The sequence below is a fragment of the Microcaecilia unicolor genome, chromosome 11 (genome assembly GCF_901765095.1).
Source record: "Microcaecilia unicolor chromosome 11, aMicUni1.1, whole genome shotgun sequence".
NCBI lineage: Eukaryota > Metazoa > Chordata > Amphibia > Gymnophiona > Siphonopidae > Microcaecilia > Microcaecilia unicolor.
The window spans coordinates 160,461,638-160,488,681 of record NC_044041.1 but is presented as its reverse complement, the minus strand read 5'-3'; the positions used below and the strand labels follow the sequence as shown (position 1 = coordinate 160,488,681).

The 27,044-nt window shown below is 47.7% G+C and overlaps 1 protein-coding gene across 3 annotated transcripts in view; it reads right to left on the bottom strand.

The window, feature by feature from the left end:
- The window catches only part of LOC115479944 (protein jagged-1-like), a 192,567-nt gene that overhangs the window by 30,063 nt on the left and 135,460 nt on the right, over window positions 1-27,044 (bottom strand). For 2 of the 3 annotated variants that reach the window (XM_030218282.1, XM_030218281.1), the window contains exons 5-7: window positions 11,489-11,549; window positions 10,338-10,468; window positions 4,102-4,221 (exon numbers count right to left, since the gene is read on the bottom strand). In XM_030218282.1, the coding sequence (XP_030074142.1) occupies window positions 4,102-4,221; window positions 10,338-10,468; window positions 11,489-11,549 (312 nt within the window). The remainder of the gene's footprint in view (window positions 1-4,101; window positions 4,222-10,337; window positions 10,469-11,488; window positions 11,550-27,044) is intronic. The other variant, XM_030218283.1, reaches the window with a different exon arrangement.

Sequence of the window (27,044 nt, the reverse complement as noted above, 5' to 3'; positions counted from 1 at the left end):
AAAACCCAATGTCTCATACTCTCGTCCCCCCATAGCCCACTCACTAAAACTACACTTCCAGTTAAAGACTATGTCTGCGTCTTTTAGGAGTGAATCTGGACATGCACCTACAGTTAGACAATCACAGAGAGCTGTTCCGTACCCTTGTGCACTGGTTAGTCCTGTCCCATCTTGATTACTGCAGTGGGATTTATGCAGGCTGCAAAGTCTCTCTATTAAAAAAAAGTTCCAGACAGTCTAGAACACAGCCGCAAGACTGATTTTGGATAAACAATGATTCGCACATGCACAGCCTCTGCGCTACAACCTCCACTGGCTACCTGTACAGGAACGTATCACTTTTAAAATTTGTGCTTTAACCCATAAAATTATCTATGGGCTTGCCCCGGACTATATGCTCAACTTGATTGATCTTCCACTAAGGAATTCTGTGCCTGCTGCACGGTCATATCTTCAACTACATTTTCCTAACTGCAAGGGCGTCAAATACAAGATGATTTTTTCCTCTTCTTCAAAATTCTGGAATGCTCTGCCGAAGCACCTCAAAATGCAAATGGACCACATCCTCTTCAAGAAATTGCTGAAAACTTACCTCTTTGTTAAAACGTACTCTCCTAGTTACTCTGCTGATTAATATTCCCCAATACATTCCCCATCTTGCCTACTTTTCCACTGTTAGTTAATGCTCCCCTTGTATATCCTTTGTTCACTTTATCTGTATCTTCACAATTTGTAATTTTTCCTAATTTTCTGTAAGCCACATTGTGCCTGCATGTGTGGGAAAATGTAGGATACAAATGAACCATAAATAAATAAATAAATAAATAAATAAGTGCTGGTCTCTGAAGGCTAATCAAAAATGTATTAAAATCAGTCCAATATAAAGGTATCTACTTTATTTTCTATTTTGTGTTTTACTTGCATCTATTAACCTTTAATAACACAGCTACCGCATTACTTTATCCTAAATTAAAAATACAATTATTTTCTGTACCTTTGTTGTCTGACCATTTACTTTTTCTAATTGTGTTGGTCCAAGTCTCTTGATTCTGCTTTCCTTCTCTTAACTCTCATGCCAGGCATTCCTGTCCATTTGTCATTTTCACTCCTTTTTCTTTGTTTTCTTCAATTTACTTTTCTGCCTCTGTGTCCAGATTTAATTCATTCTTACTATCCATTCTTTAAATTTCCCTCTTTTTACTTCATCTACCTATGGCTTTTCATATTTTCCTCACTTTTGTTCTCCCCATGCCTTTTCCTCTTATTCTCCAGTCTTTACTAACTCCATCCTCTCCCCCTTTCCATCCAGCATCTCCCCTCTTTCTCTCCCCATCCTTCCAATGTCTCTCCCCTTTCTCTCTGCATCCTTCCATCCTGCATCTCCTCTTTCTCTCCCTATCCTTCCAGCCAGCATCTTCACTCTTTCTCTCCTACCCTTCCATCCAGTGTCTTCCCTCTTTCTCTCCACATCCTTCCATCCATCTACCCTCTCCCAATCCTTCCATCCATTGTCTCCCTCTATTTCCTCTTCCTTCTAGCCAGTTCTCTCTCTCTCTACCCTTTTCCATTCAGCATGTCCTCTGTCTCTCCCCATCCTTCCAGTGTCCTTCCTCTTTCTCTCTCCATCCTTCCAGTGTCCTTCGTCTTTCTCTCCCTACCCTTCCATCCAGTTATCTTCCCTCTTTCTGTCCCCTCCTTCCAGCATTTTCCCTCTCTCTACCTCCTTTCATCCTGCACCTCTCTGTCTGACCAGCTAGGGTCTCCCCCAGTTTCTCCCCAGCAGCTTCTCTCTCTCCTGCCCTTTTCTATATCCCCTTTTTCTCTCCTCATCTTTCCACTCTCTCTCTCTCTGTGTACCCCATCCAACATCCCCATTCTTCTTTCTTCCCTCTGCTCTCTCCATTTATCAGCTCCTTCCTCCCTCTCCACACCTTTCCCCTACCCTTTCCACCCAGTACCCAGTGTTTCCTGGCCGTTGCTGCTTCTCTTGATGAGCAGCAGTGGCCGCAGCAAAACAAGAAAACAAGTGCGGAGCCGCAGCAGCCTTCAGGCATGCGCCGTTAGCTCTGCCATCCTCTGCTCCCACTGACATCAATTTCCCGTTCCAGGGGCAGAGGACCACCATAGCCAACAGTGCATGCCTGAAGGCTGCTATGGCCCCACGCTTGTTTTTCTTGTTTTGCTGCGGTTGCTCGAATCTTTTCCGGAGATGGGAAGGCGGTAGAACGAGAGGACATGAAATGAGATTGAAGGGGGGCAGACTCAGGAAAGATGTCAGGAAGTATTTTTTCACGGAGAGGGTGGTGGACGCTTGGAATGCCCTCCCGCGGGAGGTGGTGGTGGTGGAGATGAAAACGGTAACGGAGTTCAAACATGCGTGGGATATGCATAGAGGAATCCTGTGCAGAAGGAATGGATCCTCAGAAGCTTAGCTGAAATTGGGTGGTGGAGCAGTTGGGGGGAAGAGGGGGGTGGTTGGGAGGCGAGGATAGGGGAGGGCAGACTTATACGGTCTGTACCAGAGCCGGTGATGGGAGGCGGGACTGGTGGTTGGGAGGCGGGTAATACTGCTGGGCAGACTTATATGGTCTGTGCCCTGAAAAGGACAGGTACAAATTCAAGGTAATGTATACACATATGAGTTTGTCTTGGGCAGACTGGATGGACCATGCAGGTCTTTTTCTGCCGTCATCTACTATGTTACTATGTTACTATGAGAGAGAAGCAGCGGCGGCGGCAGTGGATCCCCTGGTACACAGTGCATCTCAGTGGGAGATTTTCCTGCTTTGTGGGAGTGCAGGAGATGACCCGCCAAAGCTGAATGCGGGAGACTTGGCAGGTCTGTTTTAAGTTTTTTAGTTTTTTGCCACAAGCAGGGAGTGTGTTTTTTTTAGTATGCCCCTTTTTTGTGTAATTAACTCCTTTTAGATATTCGGGAGGAAGAGTCATTTAAGCAGTTTAAAGTAAAATTTAAAGCTTATCTTTTTCCAAAATTTATGGGCCAAGCAGTCTGATTGTTGTGATTCAGATGGGTAACCTGTAGGGACAGAAGAGTGAAGGACTGGATGTAGGTCTCTATGTGTTTGAGTCTATCCTATATTTTATGGTGTTCTTAATATTGTAAACTACTGTTTTACAAAAGAGCGGTATATCAAATGTCTTAAATTCTTAAACTTATACCTGCTGCTCGCACAGCCCTCAGCCTTCCCTCTGACGTAACTTCCTGTTTGCGGGACCAGGTATTTACGTCAAAGGCTGAGGGCCGGCGCGAGCACTGGGTATGAGTCACTGCTCGCAGCTGGCATGAGCACTGGGTATCAGTCACTGCTCGCTGCCAGCAAAGAACTGAAAGATTTATACTGGGAGATTGAGGGAGTATGGTTTAGAGACCCTTGATTGCCTGGGGGAGGGGGGAGAGGCCAGGAATTTTCAGCTGGCAGGGCTTGGGGATCCCCGCCTGCCACATCACAGCTGTTCCACTGGTAGGTGGACCTGAGTTCAAAGTCGGTGGGCCTGTGCCTACCTGGGCCCACGTCACTGCATGAATAAGACTGCTTAAAGTCCTATCTTTATGTGGTGCCCCATACCTGGTTAAATGCTGAATATCGCACTTAACCAGCTATGGTTTAGCCAGCTCCGGAAACCCAGAAATTCAATGCTGGAGTCCGGATATGGCCTGGCATTGAATTTCAGGGCATAATGCCGGCGGGGGATCAGCAAAACACTGAGTGCTGCTGGCTGAATATCGACCCCACTTTCTCCCCTTTACTGTTCAGTTTTTTGAGAGTTTAGTGGCAGGTCAGTGCAGACGAGGCGCAGTCTATAGGCCCTGCATAACCACCTTGTGATGCAATATCCCTCATCAGGAAGCCATCATGCACAATCTATCTCCTTACTCCTTTTCAACTGGGTTTCATACCAGCACAACCAAACATGGCTTCTTTTCTTCCTCCTTGACCTCTGGCTCTTTTCAGGAACTCATCTTTCCTGGCTTCTTGCCTTTCTCCTTTCTTATCTGGGAGTCACCATAAATGCTGAGATCTGATTTCACAGTGCTATCACACATCACCCCTTCCGACCTCCCCCATCCTCTGCACTCACATTTCTCACAGTTGCGACCATATAAGCCCTCTGGACAGAGACACTCGTATTGGTCTGGTTCAGTGTTGGTACATGTGCCTCCATTCTGACAGGGCTGCAGGGAACCACAGGAGTTCAGGTCTAGGGGAAGAAAGTGTTTAGGTAGCTATAAGTAGAGACTTCCTCAGTTCTGTTCAACTCCCATCTCACCTCCCCCTCCCCACGACCGAGTTTTACTGCAACAGCTCGGTAAAATCAGAGCCTATTTTCCTCTGGACTGCATCACACAACCCCGGTCTCTCCCAGCAGGAGGCGCTGTAAGGAATGTTGCATAAGCGCTGGTTGTAAGAAAGGCTCACATAGATAAAGAAAAAGAGAAGAAGATAGCAGAACAACACTATTCATTTTATCCAACAGCCCAGTATCTTCCTTCCTGTTTCTCAGAGCTCCTCAATGTTTGTTCCATTCTTTCTTGAACTCAAATACTTTTGTTGTCTCCACCACCTCCACTGGGAGGCCATTTCATGCATCCACCTCCCTTTTCATAATGAAAAATTATGTCTTACCTGATAATTTTCTTTCCTTTAGTCACAGCAGATGAATCCAGAGACTTGTAGGTTGTGACCATCTACTAGCAGGCGGAGATAGAGAGTGCTGAACTGAACTGTCTTATAGGACGGAATGCTCCTTGGTCAGTCAGTATTTCTTATAACAAAGCAGAAGGAAATAGAATAATAACACTTCTCCTTCCCCACAGGGAAAAGTGATAAACCAAGAACTGCAAACACATGAACTGATTACAACCATCCACAAAAAATGTAAAAATGTAGCAACAAGTTCCAACAGAGAGCACTAACCAATAGGAAAAGCCAGAAAAACAGGGTGGACCTCTGGATTCATCAGCTGCGACTAAAGGAAAGAAAATTATCAGGTAAGACATAATTTTTCATTCCTTAGCGTCAGCAGCAGATGAATCCAGAGACTTGTGGGATATAGCAAAGCAGTCCTTAAGTAGAGTGGGAACCTGAAGCTCCCACAGATAGCATAGATACTCCGAAAGATGTATTCAACTGAGTGGAGACATCCAAATGGTAGTGTATGGAGAAGGTGAACAAGGAAGACCATGTTACCGGCAGGCATATTTCCTCCAGGAAGAACAGACGAGCTTCAGCCCATAAAGTTGCATCAGCTCAGGTAGCATGTGCCCAAAATCTGAAGTGGTTTACCTGCTAGTAAATACATGGACGTGATAGCCTCCTTGACTCAGCGAGCAATCGTGGCTTTGGAAGCAGCATGAACAAATGATCTGACCAACAAAACTCATTGGTCACTTCTAGACAGTGCAGGAGTACACAGTGAATGCTAAGCAAGCAGGAGGAAACAAAGGTCAATTGAGATAAAAGACAAAATCCACCTTAGGAAGAAAAGACGGACTGGGTGCACCATCACCCCTTCAGGAGAAATCAGGAGGATCTCAACAGGACAAAGCCTGGAGTCCCGAAACCCTGCTTGGGCCAATACCTGGATCTCTGATTAAAACTAGGCCTCCCTGGATGATAGTACCTGGTATCTTTAAAACGAGGGTGAGCCTGACCCGACCAGAAAGAACGTAGACTTGTTCTCCAGAACATGCCGAGTCTTTGAGACACCCAGATCTGTCACCAACTTTTCTAAGTCCACACCAAACAACAACTTGCCCTTAAAAGGGAGTTTACCCAGCTGAAGTTTGAAGCTGCATCTGCTGCCCAGTGGCGCAACCACAGCAAACGACGAGCTGTGACTGCCAAAGGCATCTACTTGGCCAGCGCCTGAATCAAGTCATACAAGGCATCCGTCAAATATGCCAGCCCCATCTCCACATCCGGCAATTCAGTAAGAGGCTGACTGTCGGACTCCTGGAAGAAATCCAAAATCTGTTGCACCTAGCTAAGACACGTCCTAGTAGCATACGAGCCGCAGATAGCCACCTTCAGAGAGACAGCACTTCTGAATTGTCACAGGAAGGCTGTGCTAAATCTACCAGTTGAGGCAGAGTTTGACTTGGAGGGTCCAAGAGAGATGCAAATGCAAATGAACAACTGAGAAGAGACCGCTGAAGTGATCTGATGTGGAATCTGGCCCATGGAAGAACATCCAAGATAGAGACCACTGTGCCCAGAACATGAACATATCACCAGACCCCAAGACATAGGAGGGAAAGTAGATCCTGAATTGAGTGTGAATCTTTTGCTGATAGGCTTAGGAAAGACATTTCTTCCTGTTGCTTATGTTGAATATCATTCCTAGATACTCCAAGATTTGTGTTGGAAACAACTGACTCTTGGTGAAATTGAATACCAGTCCTAAGGACTAAAGAAGAGTAGCTATCTTGGATGAAACTTGCAGACTCTCTTGATAGGAAGAGTCACAAATCAGTTATTCATTGAGGTATGGATGAACCTGAAATCCATCCTTGCGAAGGAAGGCTACCACTACTACCATGAACTTGAAAAAATGTCCTTCATGACGTGGAAGGCTGCATGGCATGGTCATAAATTGATAATGTTCTCCAAGAAATCTTCTGTGGGGAGGTCAAATGGGAATATGAAAGTACGCTTCCTTCAGATCCAGGGAGGTTAGAAACTCCCCTTGCTGGACTGATATATTACAGACTGTAATGTTCCCATTGTGAAATGTTGAACCTTTAGCACTCTGTTGACTCTTTTGAAGTCCAAACCCAGGTGGAAGGAATCCCCCTTCTTTGGAACTACAAAGTAAATGCAATAACTTCCCATTCCTCAATCACATCTGGGGATAGTCTGTACTGTGCCTATATGAAGAAGCATTTGCAAGGTGGCTTGAACTGATTGACATTTGGGTTGGCGCTTGCATGGAGATTCCAAGAAAAAAAGCTGCAATGGAATGGGAGAACTCCAGTTTGTAAGCCTGCTTTAGTATTTCCAAGACACATTGGTCAGAGGTAATTTTGATCCACTCCTCATGGAACATGGAGAGGTATCCTGCTATTATGAAACCCGAGGAGTGAACCAAGACCCCATCATTGGGAGGTGTGGGAGGCATTGGTAGACCTGGAGTTTGAAGCTGAGTTTTTTCTGTCAGCTTGAAAGAAGGCTTACCTTTGTTGAAGTGGGAACCCTGAATGTTAGATTTGCCTGGTCTGTAGCAATTGGTATCACGAAACCTAAGACAAGACCAAGAGGATTTAAAAGAATCTTTAGACTGGTCCTCTGGCAATATCTGAGACTTGGAATCCCCTTGGTCTTTAACCAACTTCTTTAGATCTTCTCCAAACAAAAGTTTACCTGTAAAAGGTAGCTTGCTAAATGTGACTTAGAAGCAACATTAGCTGTCCAATGCCTAAGCCAGAGTCATCTTCTTCTGAGAGTGTCAAGAATTGGCTGTGCACTAGAACAGGTTGGCATGGCTGTACATTGGTTAAGAGCCAGAGATAGATGGCGTAGCAGAATATAGCTGTTTATACTATTGTGCATTATTAATGGCAAGCTGCAGTGAAACTTGAACCATCAACCTCTGGATCTCTGTGCTCACTCTCAGCTGGTTGCTTTAACCATTAAGCTATTCCTTTAACGAAGTAGCTTTGTAATACCGCTAGCTGTCCAATACAATGAAAAGGTGCAAAAGTGCAATAAAAGTATTTAGAGACATTACAACATACTGCTAGTGGTGCACTGATACATTGGTGGCTGGAGCTGGTATGCAATATTTTTGGCCAGTGTCAGTGTGCAATACCAGAGAGCAGAGCTGCTGTAGAAAACCAACGCAGCTAACCTTTAGCACTGTAGTGTAGTGTTTGCTGTCCCAGCCATGCAATGAAGTGCTTGTCAAGGTAAGCAACATGGGAGAGTGAAGTAAAATATGCCCCATTTGAAATGGAGCCAAGTTCCACACTTCTAATATAGAATGCGCAAACCAGCCTTCAATCTTCAGCTCGAAAGCCAGCCATCTTCCAGAATAAACTATTCTGCTTCTCAAAGCAATGTAAACACTGCACCTGGAGAAAATCCCAGCATGGCAACACATTCCCACTCTTCCATAGTTACCATGGAGACCAGGAGAGACATGGGAACAGTGCACTAGCCTCAGAAAATAAATTCAAGATGTAAAACTTTTCACAGAAACATGGAGCCAGTAGAACTAAGCTTGACTCTATACTGGTCTAAACCAGTATCTTTCCTGCAGCCAAGGCTGTGTGCTTTAAAGAATTATGCCCCAATTTTGTCTCCAAATGAGGAAGGAGAATGGAGAGCTGTAGAGAGGAGAAGGGTGGAGGAGGGACTTCATATCACCAGGTGTACCCCCTAAAGCTGGCACCACTCAGCTGCGCACCCCAAAGCTCCACTGAACTGAGAGATCCAGAGCAGGAGCCACCATCAGATGAGATCCGGAGCTTGTGAGAGACCGTCCATCCACCTGCTGGAGATAGAGAATACTGACTGACCAAGGAGCATCCAGTCCTATGAAATGGAGGAGTAGCTTAGTGTTTAGTGCAGTACCTGTATATACTATGTAAACTGTTTTGAATGTAGTTGCAAAAACCACAGAAAGGCAGTGTACGAAGTCCCATTCCCTTTCCCCCTATAAGACAGTTCAGTTCAATGCTCTCTGTCTCCATTTGCTGGTAGATGGTCACAACCCACAACTCTCTGGATTTATCTGATACTAAGGAAAGAATTATTTCTTTATATTACTCCTGAGCAGTGGTGCAAATTCCATTCAAGCAACCCCTGCAGTACAGGGGATGGGGGAGGAGAATTGAAGAATGGGGCCCAGTGACCCCATATTGTAAAGGCAGAGGTAGAGCATGGCAAACATGACTTAACTTTAAATAAGTTGCTATTCCACCTCCCTCCTGCTTTCTCCAATAAAAGTACTCTCTCCAGGCAGTCAGAGACCTCACTTCCTGCTGCCAGACTGAAGTCTTGCAAAAACCACTACATAATCATGCTGTAGGTACTGCAAGACTTCAGCCCAGCAGCAGGAGGCAAGGTGCTTATCCACTTCTCTGGCTGCCAGGAGAAAGCACTTTTATTTGAGGGAGCATGGCAACTTATTTATGTTTCAACATTTTTTATTGAAAACCAAAACAGAAGTAAAGCGTACACACATGAATCAACAAAACAATTGTCTTCTGTGTGCATTCTCATAGGCTAACATTATTGTCTTTTCCCCCTTCCACCCTCCCCACTCCCTTTCCCCCCCTATCCCCCCCTCTCTTCCCTTTTAGGATTTAATATTTTATTGATGATACTCCACAAAAAATACATCCAATAGTATGAGTATACTAAAAGTCAACGAGAACCATACACGCATTATACCCAGAATTATACCATTTATCCTCCAAATTGTCCCCCCCCCCTTTCTGAAACCTCCCCCATCCCAGCCAAGAATTAGGTCTAGCTAGTGTTGAATTACATAACCTCCCTGACAAAATGAACAATAACGATGTCCAACATACTTAGCAATTGGCAAGACCTTCATCTGGCATGCCTACCAGTAGCATCCATTATCATTAGGACATGGCAACTTATTTAAAAATTAGTCATATTTGCTACACTCTGCTTCCTTTAAGTTTTGAGGTCTGGGAGGCCGAGAAGGGTTAGAAGGAAAGGAGAGAGTGAGTGTCTCTTTCTCATTGCCACAGCCAAGGGAGTGCCTCGTTTGAACTTATGCCACTGCTCCTGAATCTATCCTCTTGATTTAGAGCTTCCTTTTTCAACTCAAAGAAGTCTGCCTCCTGTGTATTTATAGCTTGGAGGTATTTCAATGTCTCACTCATATCATTACTTCTCTCAGCAGAAGGCACTACAGGAAATGTTGGAGGAATGCTGGTTGTAGAGGAGCTCCCAGCTCCTGTAATCCTAGCATCTCCCAGCAGAAGGCACTATAGGAAATGGTGAAGGAGCATTGGCTATAGGTAGAGCTCACTGCTACTGCATTCTCAGTCTCTCTCAGAAGGAGGTGCAATATCATTTAATTGAAGGAGTTCAAACTTCCTCAGCATTAGAGCATGGGGCTGTGATTTCCAAACCTTTTACAATGGCGGAACCCCTAAAATATTTTTTCATGCACTGAGAACCCCCCCCCCCAAGTGCCATGTAGCTTCTGCTCCCCTTCCTCTCCCCTCCCTGAGCCCCATTTCTCTCCCCCCCCCCCCCCCCCCCCATGTGTCCAATGTGGAGAAACTGAGTAAATACATAGATGATATCATTGGATGGTGTGGTGTAGGTTTTGATCACCTTTGTCACAGAGCAGGCCACCCCAGTTGGTGTCACAGACACACTTCCATGGTTCGATGCAGGTACCATGGACACAGCCCGGGTAAGGAATACACTCATCACAGTTCTGTCCTCTCCATCCATAGTGACACCTGAAGAAAGGGAGGAGATAGAAATCATCCCACACTGCATTTGAGATGATCAGCAGATTCCTTAATACTAAAAGAATGGGAAAGGAAATTCTACTTGTCACCTCCAGGTCTCTGCTCCCCTCTTACCCCTTTACTGGAACACTACAAGAATTCACTTCTGCTCCTGTCATCTCCTGAGCTCTGCTCTCCTCTTTCCCCTATACTGTAACACTAGAGGAGTTCCCCTTTGTCCATGTTGCTGCTCTCTCTCTCTCTCTCTCTCTCTCTCTCTTTCTCCTTTCTTTGACCTAGTAATGTAGTCAGAACTGACTATTTTGGGGGGGGGGGGGGATAATGATGAAAATAGGTGGGCACTAGGTAACCCACTCCTCTGCCTCTACTTTCCTCTTCCCTCCTCCCCCTACCCAAATGTAAAAATTTATTTTCTGGCAGGGATCCCCAAGCCCTGCTAGCTAAAGAAATCCAATCCCCTAAGTGCCACTGATGACACTAGCATGGCAAGCTTACTCATTTATTGTGAATGAAGTAAGCATGAGTGACAGCCAACAGCCACACCACCTTTAGGTGATCAGAGTGGGCTCTGGATTTCTTCAACTGGCAGGGCTTGGGATCACTGCCAACTACAGAATGGTGTATCCAGCCTATAGGTGGGCCTGAAGCAACAGTGGAGGGGCCTAGGCCAACCCAGGCTTACCCATGGCTACACCCCTATAAAAGTCTGTCCCCTTCTCCATCCCTACTCTGGCTCTATGAGCTACTGTGTTAATGGCTGACTGCAGCATCCCCAGGCCTTCCATTTCCTTCCCACAACTGGAAGATGCCACAGTGCCCACTTTGCCAAGAATGGGACAGGGACCTCATGACCCCTGTTAGTGTTGGCTCACCCTGTCCAGCAGGGAAAAGTGAAGGGGGGGTGCAGGTAAACCTGTACAAGAAGTTTCAAGTTGTTCAGCCAACCCCTTTTTCTATGTCTATGCACTGAAAGGACAGGAGAGTTCAGGGTGTGGACTGGGCACTTGCCTGCACTCTCCGGGCACCTTGCAGAATCCATGGGTCTCGTGGCAGCCCTGCCGACATGTAGCTGCAAAAGAAAGTACAAATTTGATCAACCTCTACACATAGGAGAAGGCAGCTGCTGAAAACACTAAGGATAAATCAGTTTTAATAGGCACATATTGAACCATAGAAAGAGAGAATGCAGTGAGAGATAGCCTTGGCTGACCTCTAAAATCCGCTACTTACGTTCCTGTGCCCGATCTGCCGAACGCCTCTGGCTGAAATCTCGTGCCCTTGCTGACTTCACACACTTCAAGTTCATGCTGACCTCCTTCCAATCTGCTCTTTTGGTTGCCAAACAGGACTATTACATCCAGCTAATTCTCTCGGCTCAAACCCTCGACTTCTCTTCGCCACACTGAACTCTCTCTCCTCAAGGTGCCTCCATCTCCAACTCCCCCCTCACTATCTCCTCAGACCCTAGCCGAGTTCTTCCACGACAAGGTTCAGAAGATAAACCTCAAATTCTCAACCAAGCCACCCCCACCTCTCCTTCCCCTTGTCCGTTCCCCTATCTCCCCAACCCCTCCGTCCTTTTCCTCCTTTCCTGAAATCACTGAGGAAACAACACATCTTCTTTCCTCCTTAAAACGAACTACCTGTTCCTCTGATCCCATTCCTACCCACCTTCTTAACACCATCTCTCCTACTCTCACCCCTTTTATCTGTCATATCCTCAATCTTTCAATTTCCACTGCGACCATTCCTGATGCCTTCAAACATGCCTTCACTTGACCCTACCTGTCTTTCCAACTATTGACCCATCTCCCCCTCCCCTTCCTCTCCAAGATACTTGAACGTGCTGTTCACCGCCGCTGTCTTGACTTTCTTTCATCTCAAGCTGTTCTTGACCCACTCCAATCTGGCTTTCGCCCTCTTCATTCAACTGAAACTGCACTTACAAAAGTTTCCAAGAACCTGCTACTGGCCAAATCCAAAGGTCTCTATTCTATCCTCATCCTTCTCGATCTATCCGCCGCTTTTGACACTGTTGATCACAGCTTACTCCTTGATAAGTTGTCTTCACTTGGATTCTAGGGCTCTGTTCTTTACTGGTTCTCCTCCTACCTCTTGCTTCGCACCTTTAGTGTACATTCTGGTGGATCCTCTTCCACTTCCATCCCACTACCAATCAATGTACCTCAGGGTTCTGTTCTTGATCCTCTCCTGTTCTCCATCTACACTTCTTCCCTTGGCTCACTGATATCATCCCATGGCTTTCAATACCATCTCTATGCTGACGATTCCCAGATCTACCTCTCTACCCCCGAAATCTCAACCAGCATCCAGACCAATGTATCAGCCTGCCTATCTGATATTGCTGCCTGGATGTCTCAACGTCATCTGAAACTTAACATGGCCAAAACCGAGCTTCTCATCTTTCCCCTAAACCCACCTCTCTTCTCACCCCTTTCTCTATTTCTGTGGATGGCACTCTCATTCTCCCTGTCTCACAGCTCGTAACCTTGCGGTCATCTTCGAATCCTCTCTCTCCTTCTCTGCTCACATTCAGCAGATTGCCAAAACCTGTCGTTTCTTTCTCTATAACATCAGCAAAATCCATCCCTTCCTCACTGAGCACTCTACCAGAACCCTTATCCACACTCTTATCACCTCTCACCTTGATTATTGCAACCTGCTTCTCACCGGCCTCCCACTTAGCCATCTCTCTCCTCTTAATCAATCCCAAACTCTGCTGTGTGGCTCATTTTCCACCAGAGTCGCTATGCTCACATTAGCCCTCTCCTCAAGTCACTTCACTGGCTCCTTATCCGTTTCTGCAATCAATTCAAACTTCTCTTACTGACCTATAAGTGCATTCACTCTACCGCTCCCCAGTACCTCTCCACTCTTGTCTCTCCCTACGCCCCCCCTCGGTACTCCGTTCTATGGATAAATCTCTCTTGTCTGTCCCCTTCTCCTCTACTGCTAATTCCAGACTCTGTTCCTTTTATCTCGCTGCACCTCACGCCTGGAATAGACTTCCCAAGCCTGTACGTCTAGCCCCATCTTTGGCCGTTTTCAAATCCAGGCTAAAAGCCCACCACTTTACCGCTGCTTTTGACTCCTAACCATTACTCACTTGCCCTGTACCCTCTTATCCCCTTACCTCTTAGTTGTTCTGTCTATTTGTCATACTTAGATTGTGAGCTCTTTGAGCAGGGACTGTCTTTTTCATGTATGGTGTACAGCGCTGCGTATGCCTTGTAGCGCTATAGAAGTGATAAGTAGTAATAGTAGTAGATAATGGCCACAAGACTCAACTACAGCAGTTGTAGTAGCTTTCATTGAGCAAGCCCAGCAAAAAGCTGGAGGCCATTCAATGATAGGGCCTGCTTCCTCTACCCAGGCCGGGTAGCAGCACCCCCTCCCCCCAAAACAAACAGAAAAAAAGTAGCAAAATCAAATAGTAGCACAGGACCTTGAAGCTTGTGCACATGCTCAGCGTCAGTCGGACATAAGACATTGCATGAGAGGGGGCAGAAACAAGAGATGCTGAATGCATGCTCAGGCTCTGAGGTCCTGCGCTGCCATGAGGAGAGATGCTGGATGAGGGTGGGATACACAGGGCCGCCGAGAGGGGGGACGGGGGGGGGGCAAGATTCCCCCGGGCCTGGCCTCCAAGGGGGGCACGGTGCCAGGGTCTCTCTCCTGCTCCTGATGGGATCTGGGTGATCGCGTCCTGACAGGAGCAGGAGAAAGAAAACTCCTGCGCCAGGCTCCCACTTACCTGGGGAAGAGCAGACACAGGGCTTTGGGGCCTCTTTTTTGGTTGGCGGGGGTTCCCAGGCCCTGCCAGAAGAAGCAGCTTTCCTCCAGTGCTGTTCTTCACTCTGCCGATTGCCTGCCTAGCAGCTGCTTTTCTCAGAGCCACCGAGAGACTGGGCCGGGCCTCCACAGCCGCCTCCCCCCCCCCCCCCAAGGTCATCGTCGCTGCCGCTCCCCCTCCACCTGCCCCCCTCCGTCCACCACCGGGCCGGGGCCCCCTGAATTCAAATCACAGTGCCTCACCTCACTCCGTGTGAAAGCGCAGCAGCAGCAGTCTGCAGATCGCCTCCCTTCAAACCGTCCCGCCCTCGCGGAAGTTACATCAGACGAGGGCGGGACACAGGGAGGGAAGGCCCAAAGGGAGGTGATCTGCAGACTGCCGCTGCTGTGCTTTCACACGGAGCGAGGTGGTGAAGCGTTGAATGGCGGGGGCCCGGCCCGGTGGCAGATGGTTGACAGAGCCAAGGGTGGGCGGGTGGGATTGTGGCGCCGGGCCCCCCCTGACCCCCCTCTCAGCGGCCCTGGCTTTTCTCCTCATGTCGCACATGCTCAGTTTTGATGAAATTGAGCTTGCGCAATGTGAGGGAAAAAGCAGCCACAGGGCCAGGGCAGGCAAAGTGACAGAGTGAAGAACAGCACTGGAAGATTTCTTCTGCTGGCGGGGCCTGGGATCCCCTGCCAGCCAAGGTATGCGGAATTGCAGCGGGGGAGAGGGGGCGGCAGCAGCAATCCTGGGGGGAGGGGCAGCAGCGGTGGCCCTGCCCCAGGCCCGGTTCAGTCTCTCGGTGGCCCCAGGGATACAAGGGAGATCAGGGGAGATGCTAGGAATGTACTGGGAAGGAAGATCAGGGGAGATGTTGGGAAGGGGATAGGAAGGAGCAAGAGGAAAGTTGCTGGACACGGGGGAAGAAGAGAGGAGAAATGTTTTGTGAATTAATTTCTAATATCTTTTTTTCTTTTAATTTCAAGGAGGTCTTTATTTATATTTTGCACAGTACTGGAGGAAAATGCATCTGTTTCTATTATATCTAGTGTTGGGTTGCATTCTTGGGGTTTCAGGTTAATTTTTGTCAACAGCTTTCTACTTTTAGTTTGTGGTCACTTGTGTATTTGGAGAAGGTCTATCTGTTTTCTGCTTGTCTGACTGAGGCCAGGTATTCTTTTTGTTTTGTTTTTTACTTGAAAATGTTTATTATTAGTTGTGAAGCAGAAATAACACATACAAGAACAACCTTGTACAAAATTCTGGTAATACATTGCACAAAAACTCCACCATGTACAATCCCAACAATTACAACCCCCCCCCCCCCCCCCCCCCCCCCACCACCACCACCAACTCCCTGTAGCTGCTTCTAGCCAAGACAGTTTTAAACTTAGTGGTAATGTTGGTAACACAAATCCCAAAAGTTGTAAAAGAAAAAAAGTAAAAGGAGAGGGCAAAGACCTCCGTTAAAGCAAGTCAAGGTATCCGTGTACTTGTTGACCCCATTGCAAAAATTTCTGTTGTTCCTCATTGCCGTAAGCTTTTCCATCAACAGGACAAATCCGAGTTTAGTGTGCCAACTGTTGATAATCAGTGGCGCCACTGCTCTCCAATCCCTGGCCATCACCACTCGGGCCGCCGTTACGAATGTCATTATTATCTTCCATGAATTCCAGGCCAAATCCTCGACCCCCATAAACAGAAGGCAGAGGCCAGGGGATGGTATCAATGTAGTTCCAGCTATCTTGTTTGCCACTTGCATTATTTGCTCCCAAAATGGCTGAATTTTCTCACAGTCCCACCACATGTGCATATAAGATCCCCCAGTGGGGCAGCCACGCCAACATGATGATGTTTTTCTACTGTCCATTTTGTGCAGTTGCTCTGGTGTAATATACCAGCGCATCAAAAGTTTATAATTACATTCCCTTATTGCCACAGAAATATTGCTCAGCGTTACACAATTTACTACCTCAGCCCACTGAGACAGGGAAAGGTCATACTTGAGATCTCTTTCCCATTTGTACATATATGGCAGCTTCACCAAGTTTACTTTGTGTATACCTTACCTTGATTTGTATCTGCCATTGTCAGGGCACAGATCGTATAAGTCTGCCCAGCACTAGCTCCGCCTCCCAACCACCAGCCCTGCCTCCCACCACCGGCTCTGCCTCCCAATCTCGGCTAAGCTTCTGGGGATCCATTCCTTCTGAACAAGATTCCTTTATGTTTATCCCACGCATGTTTGAATTCTGTTACCGTTTTCATCTCCACCACATCCCGTGGGAGGGCATTCCAAGCATCCACCACTCTCTCCGTGAAAAAATACTTCCTGACATTTTTCTTGAGTCTGCCCCCCTTCAATCTCATTTCATGTCCTCTAGTTCTACCGCCTTCCCATCTCCGGAAAAGGTTCGTTTGCGGATTAATACCTTTACAAATATTTGAACGTCTGTATCATATCACCCCTGTTTCTCCTTTCCTCTAGGGTATACATGTTCAAGTCAACAAGTCTCTCCTCATACGTCCTGTAACACAAATCCCATACCATTCTCGTAGCTTTTATTTGCACTGCTTCCATTTTTTTAACATCCTTCGCAAGATACGGCCTCCAAAACTGAACACAATACTCTAGGTGGGGCCTCACCAACATCTTATACAGGGGTATTAAAACCTCTTTTCTTCTGCTGGTCACACCTCTCTCCATACAGCCTAGCAACCTTCTAGCTATGGCCACCGCCTTGTCACACTGTTTCGTCACCTTCAGGTCTTCAGATACTATCACCCCAAGATCCCTCTCCCTGTCCGTACCTATCAGACTCTCACCGCCTAACACATACGTCTCCCTTGGATTTCTACTCCCTAAGTGCATCACTTTGCATTTCTTCGCACTGAATTTTAATTGTCAAACGATAGACCATTCTTCTAGCTTCTAATCAGGACCTATTAAGATTTTATAAAGAGCTGAAATTAATCCTTTGGCCAAGGTATGTTGGTCCCACGACCTCTCCAAATGGGTCCACTCTCTACTGGGTGCATTTCTTAAAGAGCCACTCAAGATACTATGTCTGCACTGTAAGTAAAAGAAAAAATCCCTCTCCTGTATCCCATGGGCTGTCTGCAGTTGCTTAAATGAAACCAGAGTTGTATCTCAAAAGAACTGGTGTATATGTGAGATACTCTTGGATCTCCATCTGGAGAGCACCACTACTTGCTCAGGTACAGCGTCTGGAAATAGTGCTGTTAATGCTGCTAGAGTGGAGTGCAATGGAATGGGTTGAAGTGATTGTTTCATATGGTTCCATATTTCCAAGATATGATTAACATAAGGATTACAGCTAAAGTTCAGCCCCTCTATGTCTGAGGGGACCATAGTACCTCAGCTAAAAGTCCACCATGGGTGTAAGATTGCTCAGTCTGCACATATGGTTTCAAGGGCACTTCCGCTCTCCGGTCCCATACATGTCTCAGCTGTGCTACCATGTAATACCCATAAAGGTCTGGGATTCCCAGTCCCCCTAGTAAGCTATGAGTAAGTAGTACACCCCTGGCTATGCGCAGTCTCCGTCCCCCTCCTATAAATCTCAGAATCATAGTTTGCCATCTCCTAAGTATTGTTTTGGAGATCGGGAGAGACAGTGCTTGAAATAAATATAAAAGCCTAGGAAGAATATTAATTTTCACTATAGCCACCTGCCACAGTAATGAGAAAAGTCCCTGAGCCCATCTCCTCAGATCCTCCTTGATGTTGTTGACCAGATGGATGTAATTTAAAGCAAAAAGCTGAGACAAAGAGGGAGAAATCTTAACCCCCAGGTACTTCAAATGTGTGGTGACCCACTTAAAAGGAAAATTGGCCCTGATTCTCTCCAGTTCGTCTCCCCCTAGTGTGATGTTTAATGCCTCCGTCTTGTCCAGATTAGCCTTGAAGCCGGAGACCAACCCATACTGTTTTATTTCATGAAGAAGTACTGGGAGAGAGATATGTGGTCTTGTATCGGACAGAATAACATCATCTGCAAACAGTGATACTTTATGCTCTCAGGAGCCTACCAGAACCCCCCTGATATCCCCCAATTCTCTGATTCGTTGTGCAAAGGGTTCCATCACCAGGGCAAATAAAATAGGAGACAGTGGGCATCCCTGCCTAGTTCCTCTCCCTAAGGGATAGCTTTTAGGATAAAACATTCATTTATCTTAATTCAAGCTGCTTGCACTGAGTACAGCGCCCGCAGTCATGATAAGTATGTTGGTCCTATCCTTATTTTTTTGTAGAACTGCAAACAGGAACCCCTAGTGGACTTGGTTGAAAGCCTTTTCTGCATCTACTGCAATCAGCATTGTAGGAATATGCTCCCTCTTGGCTATCCATATAAGTTGAATCACCCTCTTAATGTTGTCTAAGGTTTGCCTGCTGGGGATAAAGCCCGCCTAGGAGGCCAGGTATTCTGTCGGCATCGAGTGACTGTAGGGATCTGTAGTAATCCAGCTTTTTCAATTTTCCCAGTAGGTGTATTGATGTTCTAGGGTTCACTGCAATATTTACTACTACTACTTATCATTTCTATACTGCTACTAGCAGAAACATAGCCAGATTTTGACGTCAGGGGGAGCAGACCTTTTGTAAAATAGGTGCCAGTGCGAGGCTGCAGACCCAATTTACCTAGGTACCATTTCATTCAAAATCTGTTTAGGGGAGCACCTGCTCCCCACCTAGCTATGCCTCTGTCTTCTAAATGTATGCAGTGCTGTACACATTATATGCAGGTAATTTCTCTGTCCCTAGTGGGCTCATAATCTAAGATGTTTTTTTTGTACCTGGGGCAATGGAGAGTTAAGTGACTTGCCCAGAGTTACAAGGAGCTCCAGTGGGAATTGAACCCAGTTCCCCAGCTCACTGCACTAACCATTGGGATATTTCTCCACTCTTTCCTAGGAAGGTCCTTGGTGGTACTATTATGAAATAGTAGATTTGTTCTGTAGGTCCTAACTGACTTTTGTAGGGTTTTGTATTATTTTACAACATGCCTGCTACTGGAGAGGGGTTATGTTGCTGTTACTGAAATGAAAACAGAAGAACACTTCCTTTTTTGTACGGTAAATTCTATGTGGACACGCCCTAGTTCTGTTCTGCACCATAGTTACAAGCAGGCCGGTCTTAGGCAGGGGTGACAGGCGTGGTTGCACAGGGCCTTGCGCTCCCAGGGGCCCCACGGCAATCTCACTCCCAATTCCTGCTTCAGCCGTCATTGCCGTCTCTTCAGCCGTCTCCTGTTTAGAGAGCTGCACGGGAGCAGGGATGGCGGGTTTCCCCTCCAGGTCTGCAGGGATCCCGTGGGGATGGACCCAGGTCTTGTGGCTCGGGGGAGGAGGTCTGGAATATGTAGGAGGGAGGGAGGGAAGGTACTATAAAAAAAAAAAGGTTATCTGTTTCCCCTTCCTCACGCAGCCGGATCTCTGTGCACTCAAAACAAAGCAAGCAAACCTATGAGCTGCTGCATCCACGTTGTCTTTCTTTATTGTTGGTGGAACTTTTATTCAATCTCACGTAGATTTTCAAACATGCCGGCTTGTGCATATGAATTGTACACAGAGGAAGTATAATAACAGAATAACTTATTATAGGTAGAGTAGTAATTTGTTATAAATCATAATCAGTGTGTCATTTGGAGGGGCTGGTTAGAGGGACACCCTAGTACTGTTATATTTGTGCAGAGATATTTTCTCCTGATAAAGGGCTACTAAACAGGCATCATGTTATGAGAATCAGGTGCACAGGGTCCCACAATTGCTAAGACCAGCCCTGGTTACAAGTGTATTCACTCTGCAGCTCCATAGTATTTCTCCTCTCTTATCTTTCTACAGCCCTCCCTGGGAACTTGTTCTTCAGGTAAATTGCTCCTATTTGTACTTTTCTCCTCCATCATCAACTCCAGACTCTGTACCTTCTTTCTAGTTGTGTCCTCATAAACTTAGAATAGAATTCCTCAGTTGGTACATGCTTCGTCTCTGGCCTTATTCAAATCCAGGCTTAAATCCCACTTTTTGAGGTTGCTTTTAACTTTTAATCCTTTGTTCACCTGTTCAACACCCATGTTATTTTAATTATTCCCATATTAAATGACACTCCTTAATCCCTTATTTGCCCCGTTTGTCTCTCTTGAATAGATTGTAAGCAAGGACTATCTCTTACATGTTCGAGTATAGCTGGTTCATCTGTCTGGGTGACGGTCTAACTGCCCCTACAGCTTGCGTGCGTCAGCTCCTGAATCCTACCATGTAACTCTCAGCAGGACCTTAGAGCTGCAGCTGCCACAAAAACCCACCGAAACTTGAAAAGCCCACAACACAGCAGCAGTGAAGACTGGCTGGCCTGTAGTCTGACCCACAGTGTTGCTTCAAATTACAGGGCCTCACCTCTCAGCCCTGTCCCCCAGAGCCCAGAAATTGGTAGCTGCACAGTTTTTGCAGAATAGCTGGTTGATTGCAGTGAGCCAGCCTGGCAGGTGGAGAAGAGCCTCCCCAAAGCACTGCAGGCACATAGTACCCAGCATGCAACCCAGGCCTCCTTTCTAATCTACCAGAGTGCCCAACCCAGATAACAAAAAAAAAACATTTTTTTATACCTTATGTTGGGGCTGGGCTTCGGGATTGAGATAGAGAGGGGTGGAGGGGTTGGTGGGGGCAGGGAGGGTAGAGAAAAGCAGATTTAATGCTGAGCTGTGGGGGTGGGGGAATAGAGGGGCTGGGGAGATGCTTGGCTTTATATGAGGGGTGAAGTGGTATTTATTTATTTAGATTTTGCTCACACCTTTTTCAGTAGTAGCTCAAGGTGAGTTACATTCAGGTACTCTGGTATTGTATTTGGTAAGACTCTAACCATGTTCCGTGTATATATGACTTAGGTGCAGTATTGTTCCTGTGTGAAAAATCCTGTTTGTTATGTTTTCCCAGTTAGAGATGTGTTGGTATTCTAGGGACTGGTGTAATATTTTCAGTGATACCTTTTTATATGCTCCATGACTGGTAAAAGGGGTGTGACTACTGTAGGGGTGGAGCCATAGATAGTGACCCCACTCCTAAGTACTGGTATGAGTACTGGTACCTTTTTTCCTACAAAAAAAAAAACACTGAGTATAGCACTACATATGTCTAATAGTGTGTCGGCCCTTGACCCTCAGAAAGTGAGCCCCTGTGCCGAACGGAGTTAGGCAGCCGGACAATCCTGATCTTACCTGGAGAGTGAGGCAACAACTCCTCAGGAAGTCAGGGGAGTGTAGACACAGGTGAGACTTCCAGGGCAGATGAGAAGCAGGAACAAAGTCCAAGACCAGGCAAGCCTCAGAGCAGGGGACGAACAAGAGCACAGTCCAGGTCCAGGCAAACACAAGGCAGTGGCAACAGAAGCAAAGTCCAGGTCCAGGCAAGTTTCAGGGCAGGCGGCAAACAAAAGCAAAGTCCAGGTCCAGGTCCAGGCAAGGTTCAAGGTAGGCTGCAAACGAAAGCAAAGTCCAGGTCCAGGCAAGGTTCAAGACAGGCTGCAAACAAAAGCAAAGTCCAGGTCCAGGCAAGTTTCAAGGCAGGCTGCAAACAAAAGCAAAGTCCAGGTCCAGGCAAGTTTCAGGGCAGGCTGCAAACAAAAGCAAAGTCCAGGTCCAGGCAAGTTTCAAGGCAGGCTGCAAGCAAAAGCAAAGTCCAGGTCCAGGCAAGTTTCAAGGCAGGCTGCAAACAAAAGCAAAGTCCAGGTCCAGGCAAGTTTCAAGGCAGGAGCAGTCCGAGAAAAACCCAACGCCACAGAATCCACACAGGTAGAAGCCGAAGCAATGAGAGTTCTGCCTTGCTGCTCTTAAATAGCCCTCCCCATCAGGAGGACCGGTAACAGCTGAAAAGGGGGCGGAGCTCCCCACAACCGTGACTCAACAGCCCCGGATTGGCCAGCCAGAAGCAGGAGGCGGAGTCAGCCGCGATCGGCCAATCCGGGCGTTGTGGGGAGTGACATTGTTCCTCTGAGGCTCCGCGCCTGCAAGGGATCCCTTTCTCGGGGAACGCCGGCCCTGTCCATCTGGCCGGCGTCTCCCCGCCGCCACCGTAGCGGACCGGAGGGCCGGAGCAGCCCAGACCGCCGACAGCACTCCAGCGGTGCGACGCAGGAGCCCGGCGCCCGACCGCCTCTCCTGATCAACACTCCCTGCGGCACCCTGACAGCGCGGCCCGACCGACGGAGAAGCGGCACAGGTGAGGGACGCGACAGTACCCCCCCCGAAAGCCCCCCTCCTCCGTCTCGGCCTAGGTCTAGAAGGATAACGAGAGTGAAACTCTCGAACCAAGTCAGGTGCATGGACATTCTTCGCTGGTTCCCAAAAATTATCTTCAGGACCAAAATTCTTCCACGAAATCAAATAAAGAAGTCTTCCCCTTTGGAGCTTGGAATCCAGAATCTCCTGTACCTCAAACTCAGGATCCGGCTCAGAATCAGGAACAGTAATCCGCTTCGGTTCAGGATGCCACTGTGAGGTCCGGAAAGGTTTGAGTAACGAGACGTGGAAAGCATTGTGGATATGCAGGTTACTAGGTAAGTGAAGACGATAAACTACCGTCCCCACTCTGGTTTGAACAGCAAATGGACCAATAAATCGGGGAGCAAACTTCAAGGACGGCAGACGAAGCTTCAGATATTTGGTGCTGAGCCACACCCGTTGCCCAGGCTGGAAAACAGGAGCGGCCCGACGATGGCGATCAGCAAACCGTTTATACCGGACCGCCGCCCGCTGCAAGTGGCGTTGTACTGTTCTCCATGTGTCCTGGATAGTGGAGAGGGTAGGCTGAACTAGTGGAGGAGCGTGATCCAAAGGAAGCGGAGGAGGAAGACAAGGGTGACGTCCAAAAACAGCAAAAAAGGGTGAAGTCTGGGAGGCCGAGTGCACACTATTATTGTAGGCGAACTCAGCCCAAGGCAAAAGATCAGTCCAATTATCCTGACGGGCGTTAGTAAAAGCCCGGAGGAAAGCCTTAAGCGTCTGATTAGTCCGTTCAGCCATACCATTCATCTGAGGATGATAGGCTGAAGAAAAAAGTGTGGCAACACCAAAAGCTGAGCACAAGGACCTCCAGAATCGAGACGTGAATTGCGAACCTCTATCACTGATGATCCGCTGCGGAAATCCATGTAATCGGAACACATGCTGGACAAAATGGGAGGCCAAAACAGCAGCAGACGGTAGGGTTCGCATAGGAACAAAATGTGCCATGCGGGAAAAACGATCCACCACCACCCAGATGACAGTGTTACCCTTGGAGGGAGGAAGATCCGTAATAAAGTCCATAGAAATGTCTTGCCACGGATGCTGAGGTATGGGCAAGGGTTGCAGAGGTCCATAGGACTTGCCCGGAGGAGACTTGGTACGAGCACAGGTGGGACAGGTAGAAACAAACTGTAGAATGTCCTGAGCCATATGAGGCCACCAAAAATAACGGGAGATGAGATGAAAAGTCTTCCGGAACCCAAAATGTCCCGAAAAAGCCGAAGAATGGCCCCACTGTAGTACCTTGCGTCTGGAGTGGGGAGGAACCGGGGTCCGCAGAGAAGCCGCAGCCACCACCGACGCAGGAAGACAAGCCGGATTTAGCATAGGAGAAACCTCATCGGGTTCTGCGGGCTCCTCAAAGGCTCGGGAGAGCGCATCAGCTTGGACGTTCTTCTCAGTAGGTCGGAAGATCAAGTGAAAGTCAAAACGGGCAAAAAAAAGAGACCATCTGGCTTGCCGTGGATTGAGACGCTTGGCATCCTGTAAATAAAGAAGGTTCTTATGATCAGTGATCACAGTAAAAGGATGTGCGGCCCCCTCAAGAAGATAACGCCATTCCTGAAAGGCAAGCTTCATGGCTAGCAATTCTCTGTCCCCCACCGTATAATTGCGCTCTGCTGGGGAAAACTTCTTAGAAAAGAAAAAACAAGGATGCCGTTTACCAGAATCAGCCACTTGTGATAAGACAGCTCCAGCTCCAAGAGCAGATGCATCCACTTCCACCACAAAAGGTTTCGCAATATCCGGAGTACGGAGTACTGGCGCCGACACAAAAGCAGTCTTTAAAGTAGAGAACGCCTCCAGAGCTGTGGGGGACCAATTCCGCACATCGGCCCCTTTTCTGGTCAAGGCTGTCAAAGGAGCCGTAAGCAAAGAATAATGTGGAATAAACTGTCTGTAATAATTGGCGAAGCCAAGGAATCTCTGCAAGGCCCGGAGTCCTTGAGGCAGGGGCCAATCTTGGATAGCCTGAAGCTTAGCAGGGTCCATCTGAAGGCCATCGGCGGAGATAATATGTCCCAGAAAAGGAATAGTCGACTGGTGAAAAGCACATTTCTCCATCTTGGCAAACAGTCGATGAGCCCGAAGGCGTTGGAGCACCTTGCGCACGTGCCCTGGATGGTCCTGAGGAGAAGCAGAGAAGATAAGGATATCATCCAGATATACAATGACGGATGAATACAGTAAATCCCGGAAAATGAAATTAATAAAGTCCTGAAAAACAGCTGGAGCGTTAAACAAGCCAAAAGGCATGACTCGGTATTCAAAGTGGCCTTCGTGAGTATTAAATGCTGTTTTCCACTCATCCCCCTCACGAATGCGGATCAAATTGTAAGCACCTCGGAGATCCAACTTGGTGAAGATAACCGCTCCCTGAAGACGATCAAATAACTCAGGGATCAGAGGAAGAGGATAGCGGTTCTTAATCGTGATAGTATTCAGTCCTCGATAGTCAATACAAGGTCTCAACGACCCGTCCTTTTTGGACACAAAAAAAAACCCTGCACCAGCCGGGGAGAGGAGGGTCGAATAAATCCCTTGGTAAGATTCTCATGAATGTATTTCCGCATAGCAGCCGACTCAGCTCTGGACAGAGTATATAATCGTCCCCTAGGCGGCATCTTGCCCGGCAATAATTCAATAGAACAGTCAAAGGGGTGATGGGGAGGGAGGGAGTCTGCCTCCCGTGCATCAAAAACATCTTGAAAATCACTATATTCCTCAGGAAGACAAGCTTCACAAGGTCTAAGAATTCCAGGTAAGGCGGCAATGCTCCTAGGAGGAGGGTCCACAGGAGTCAGGCAGACCTCAAAACATCGTTTGCTCCATTGACTGATCTCCCCAGCCGGCCAGTTGATGCTGGGTGCGTGAAGACGTAACCAGGGTAAACCCAGAATAACAGGATGGATAGCATGGGGCAAAATAAAAAATTGGATCTCTTCATGGTGCAAGAGACCCACTTGCATCCTCAGAGGTGGGGTGAGCTGGGTAACAAGATGAGGCAGAGCCGAGCCATGAATGGACGTTACCTGCAGTGCAGGTCTGCAAGGCACTGAAGGTTCTCCCAGCTTCTTAAGAAGAGATGCATCAATAAAATTACCTCCCGCCCCAGAGTCCAACAGAGCTAAAGTGTTCACCCTGAAGTCCTGCCAAAGGAGAATTATAGGCACAGAAATCAAGTTATCTGGAAGGGTATTCGAGTGACCCAACACCACCCCTTCCTCAGGGCTTGGGTCTAGGCATTTCCCGGCTTATTGGGACACTCCTTCACAAAGTGACCAGGTTTACCACAATAAAGGCAAAGTCTATTGTTACGTCTATGGGCCCTCTCCACAGCTGAAAGACGATGTCTGCCAATCACCATAGGTTCTTCAGACCCCTCTGCGGTCGATCCTGCAGCACCCTGAGGAGACATGGGCCGCCGCCTAGGAGGAGAATTTCTCCGAGGCGGACGTGAAGTTCCCTGTTCTCATGCTCGCTCCTGGAATCGAACATCAATCCGGACACATAGGGAAATAAGAGCATCCAACGTACTAGGAACCTCCCGGCCGGCCAACTCGTCCTTGATACGCCCATTCAGGCCTTGCCAAAAGATCGCCGTGAGGGCCTCCTGATTCCACTTCAGCTCTGCCGCTAGAGTACGAAATTGGATAGCATAGGCTCCGACTGAACTGCTTCCTTGCTGAATCCGCAGCAATTCACTAGCTGCGGAAGAGGGGCGTCCCGGGACGTCAAACACCATGCGAAACCTTCGCAGGAACTCTCCCAGATCAGAAAGAAGAGGGTCTTGTTGTTCCCACAATGGCGAGGCCCATGCCAGGGCTGACCCGGACAGTAGCGAGATGATATATGTAATCTTGGATCTGTCTGTAGGAAACGAAGCAGATTGCATCTCAAAGAGCATTTGGCATTGGTTCAAAAACCCGCGGCAGGCGGCAGTTGTACCGTCAAACCGGGGAGGCTCAGGCAGGCGGAAAGCAAGCTGGGGAGGAGGTGCCCGGTTGGCTCCAGTAGGCGGACTCCGCTGGGTCGACATCTGAGAGCATACATCTTGAAGGACTCCTGAAAGTCTATTAAGCTGGGCCTGCTGTTGTTGAAGAGCTTGGGCCAGGTCGGTCAAATCAGGCTTATCCGGCGAGCTCATGGCTACGGCTTACTGTCGGCCCTTGACCCTCAGAAAGTGAGCCCCTGTGCCGAACGGAGTTAGGCAGCCGGACAATCCTGATCTTACCTGGAGAGTGAGGCAACAACTCCTCAGGAAGTCAGGGGAGTGTAGACACAGGTGAGACTTCCAGGGCAGATGAGAAGCAGGAACAAAGTCCAAGACCAGGCAAGCCTCAGAGCAGGGGACGAACAAGAGCACAGTCCAGGTCCAGGCAAACACAAGGCAGGTGGCAACAGAAGCAAAGTCCAGGTCCAGGCAAGTTTCAGGGCAGGCGGCAAACAAAAGCAAAGTCCAGGT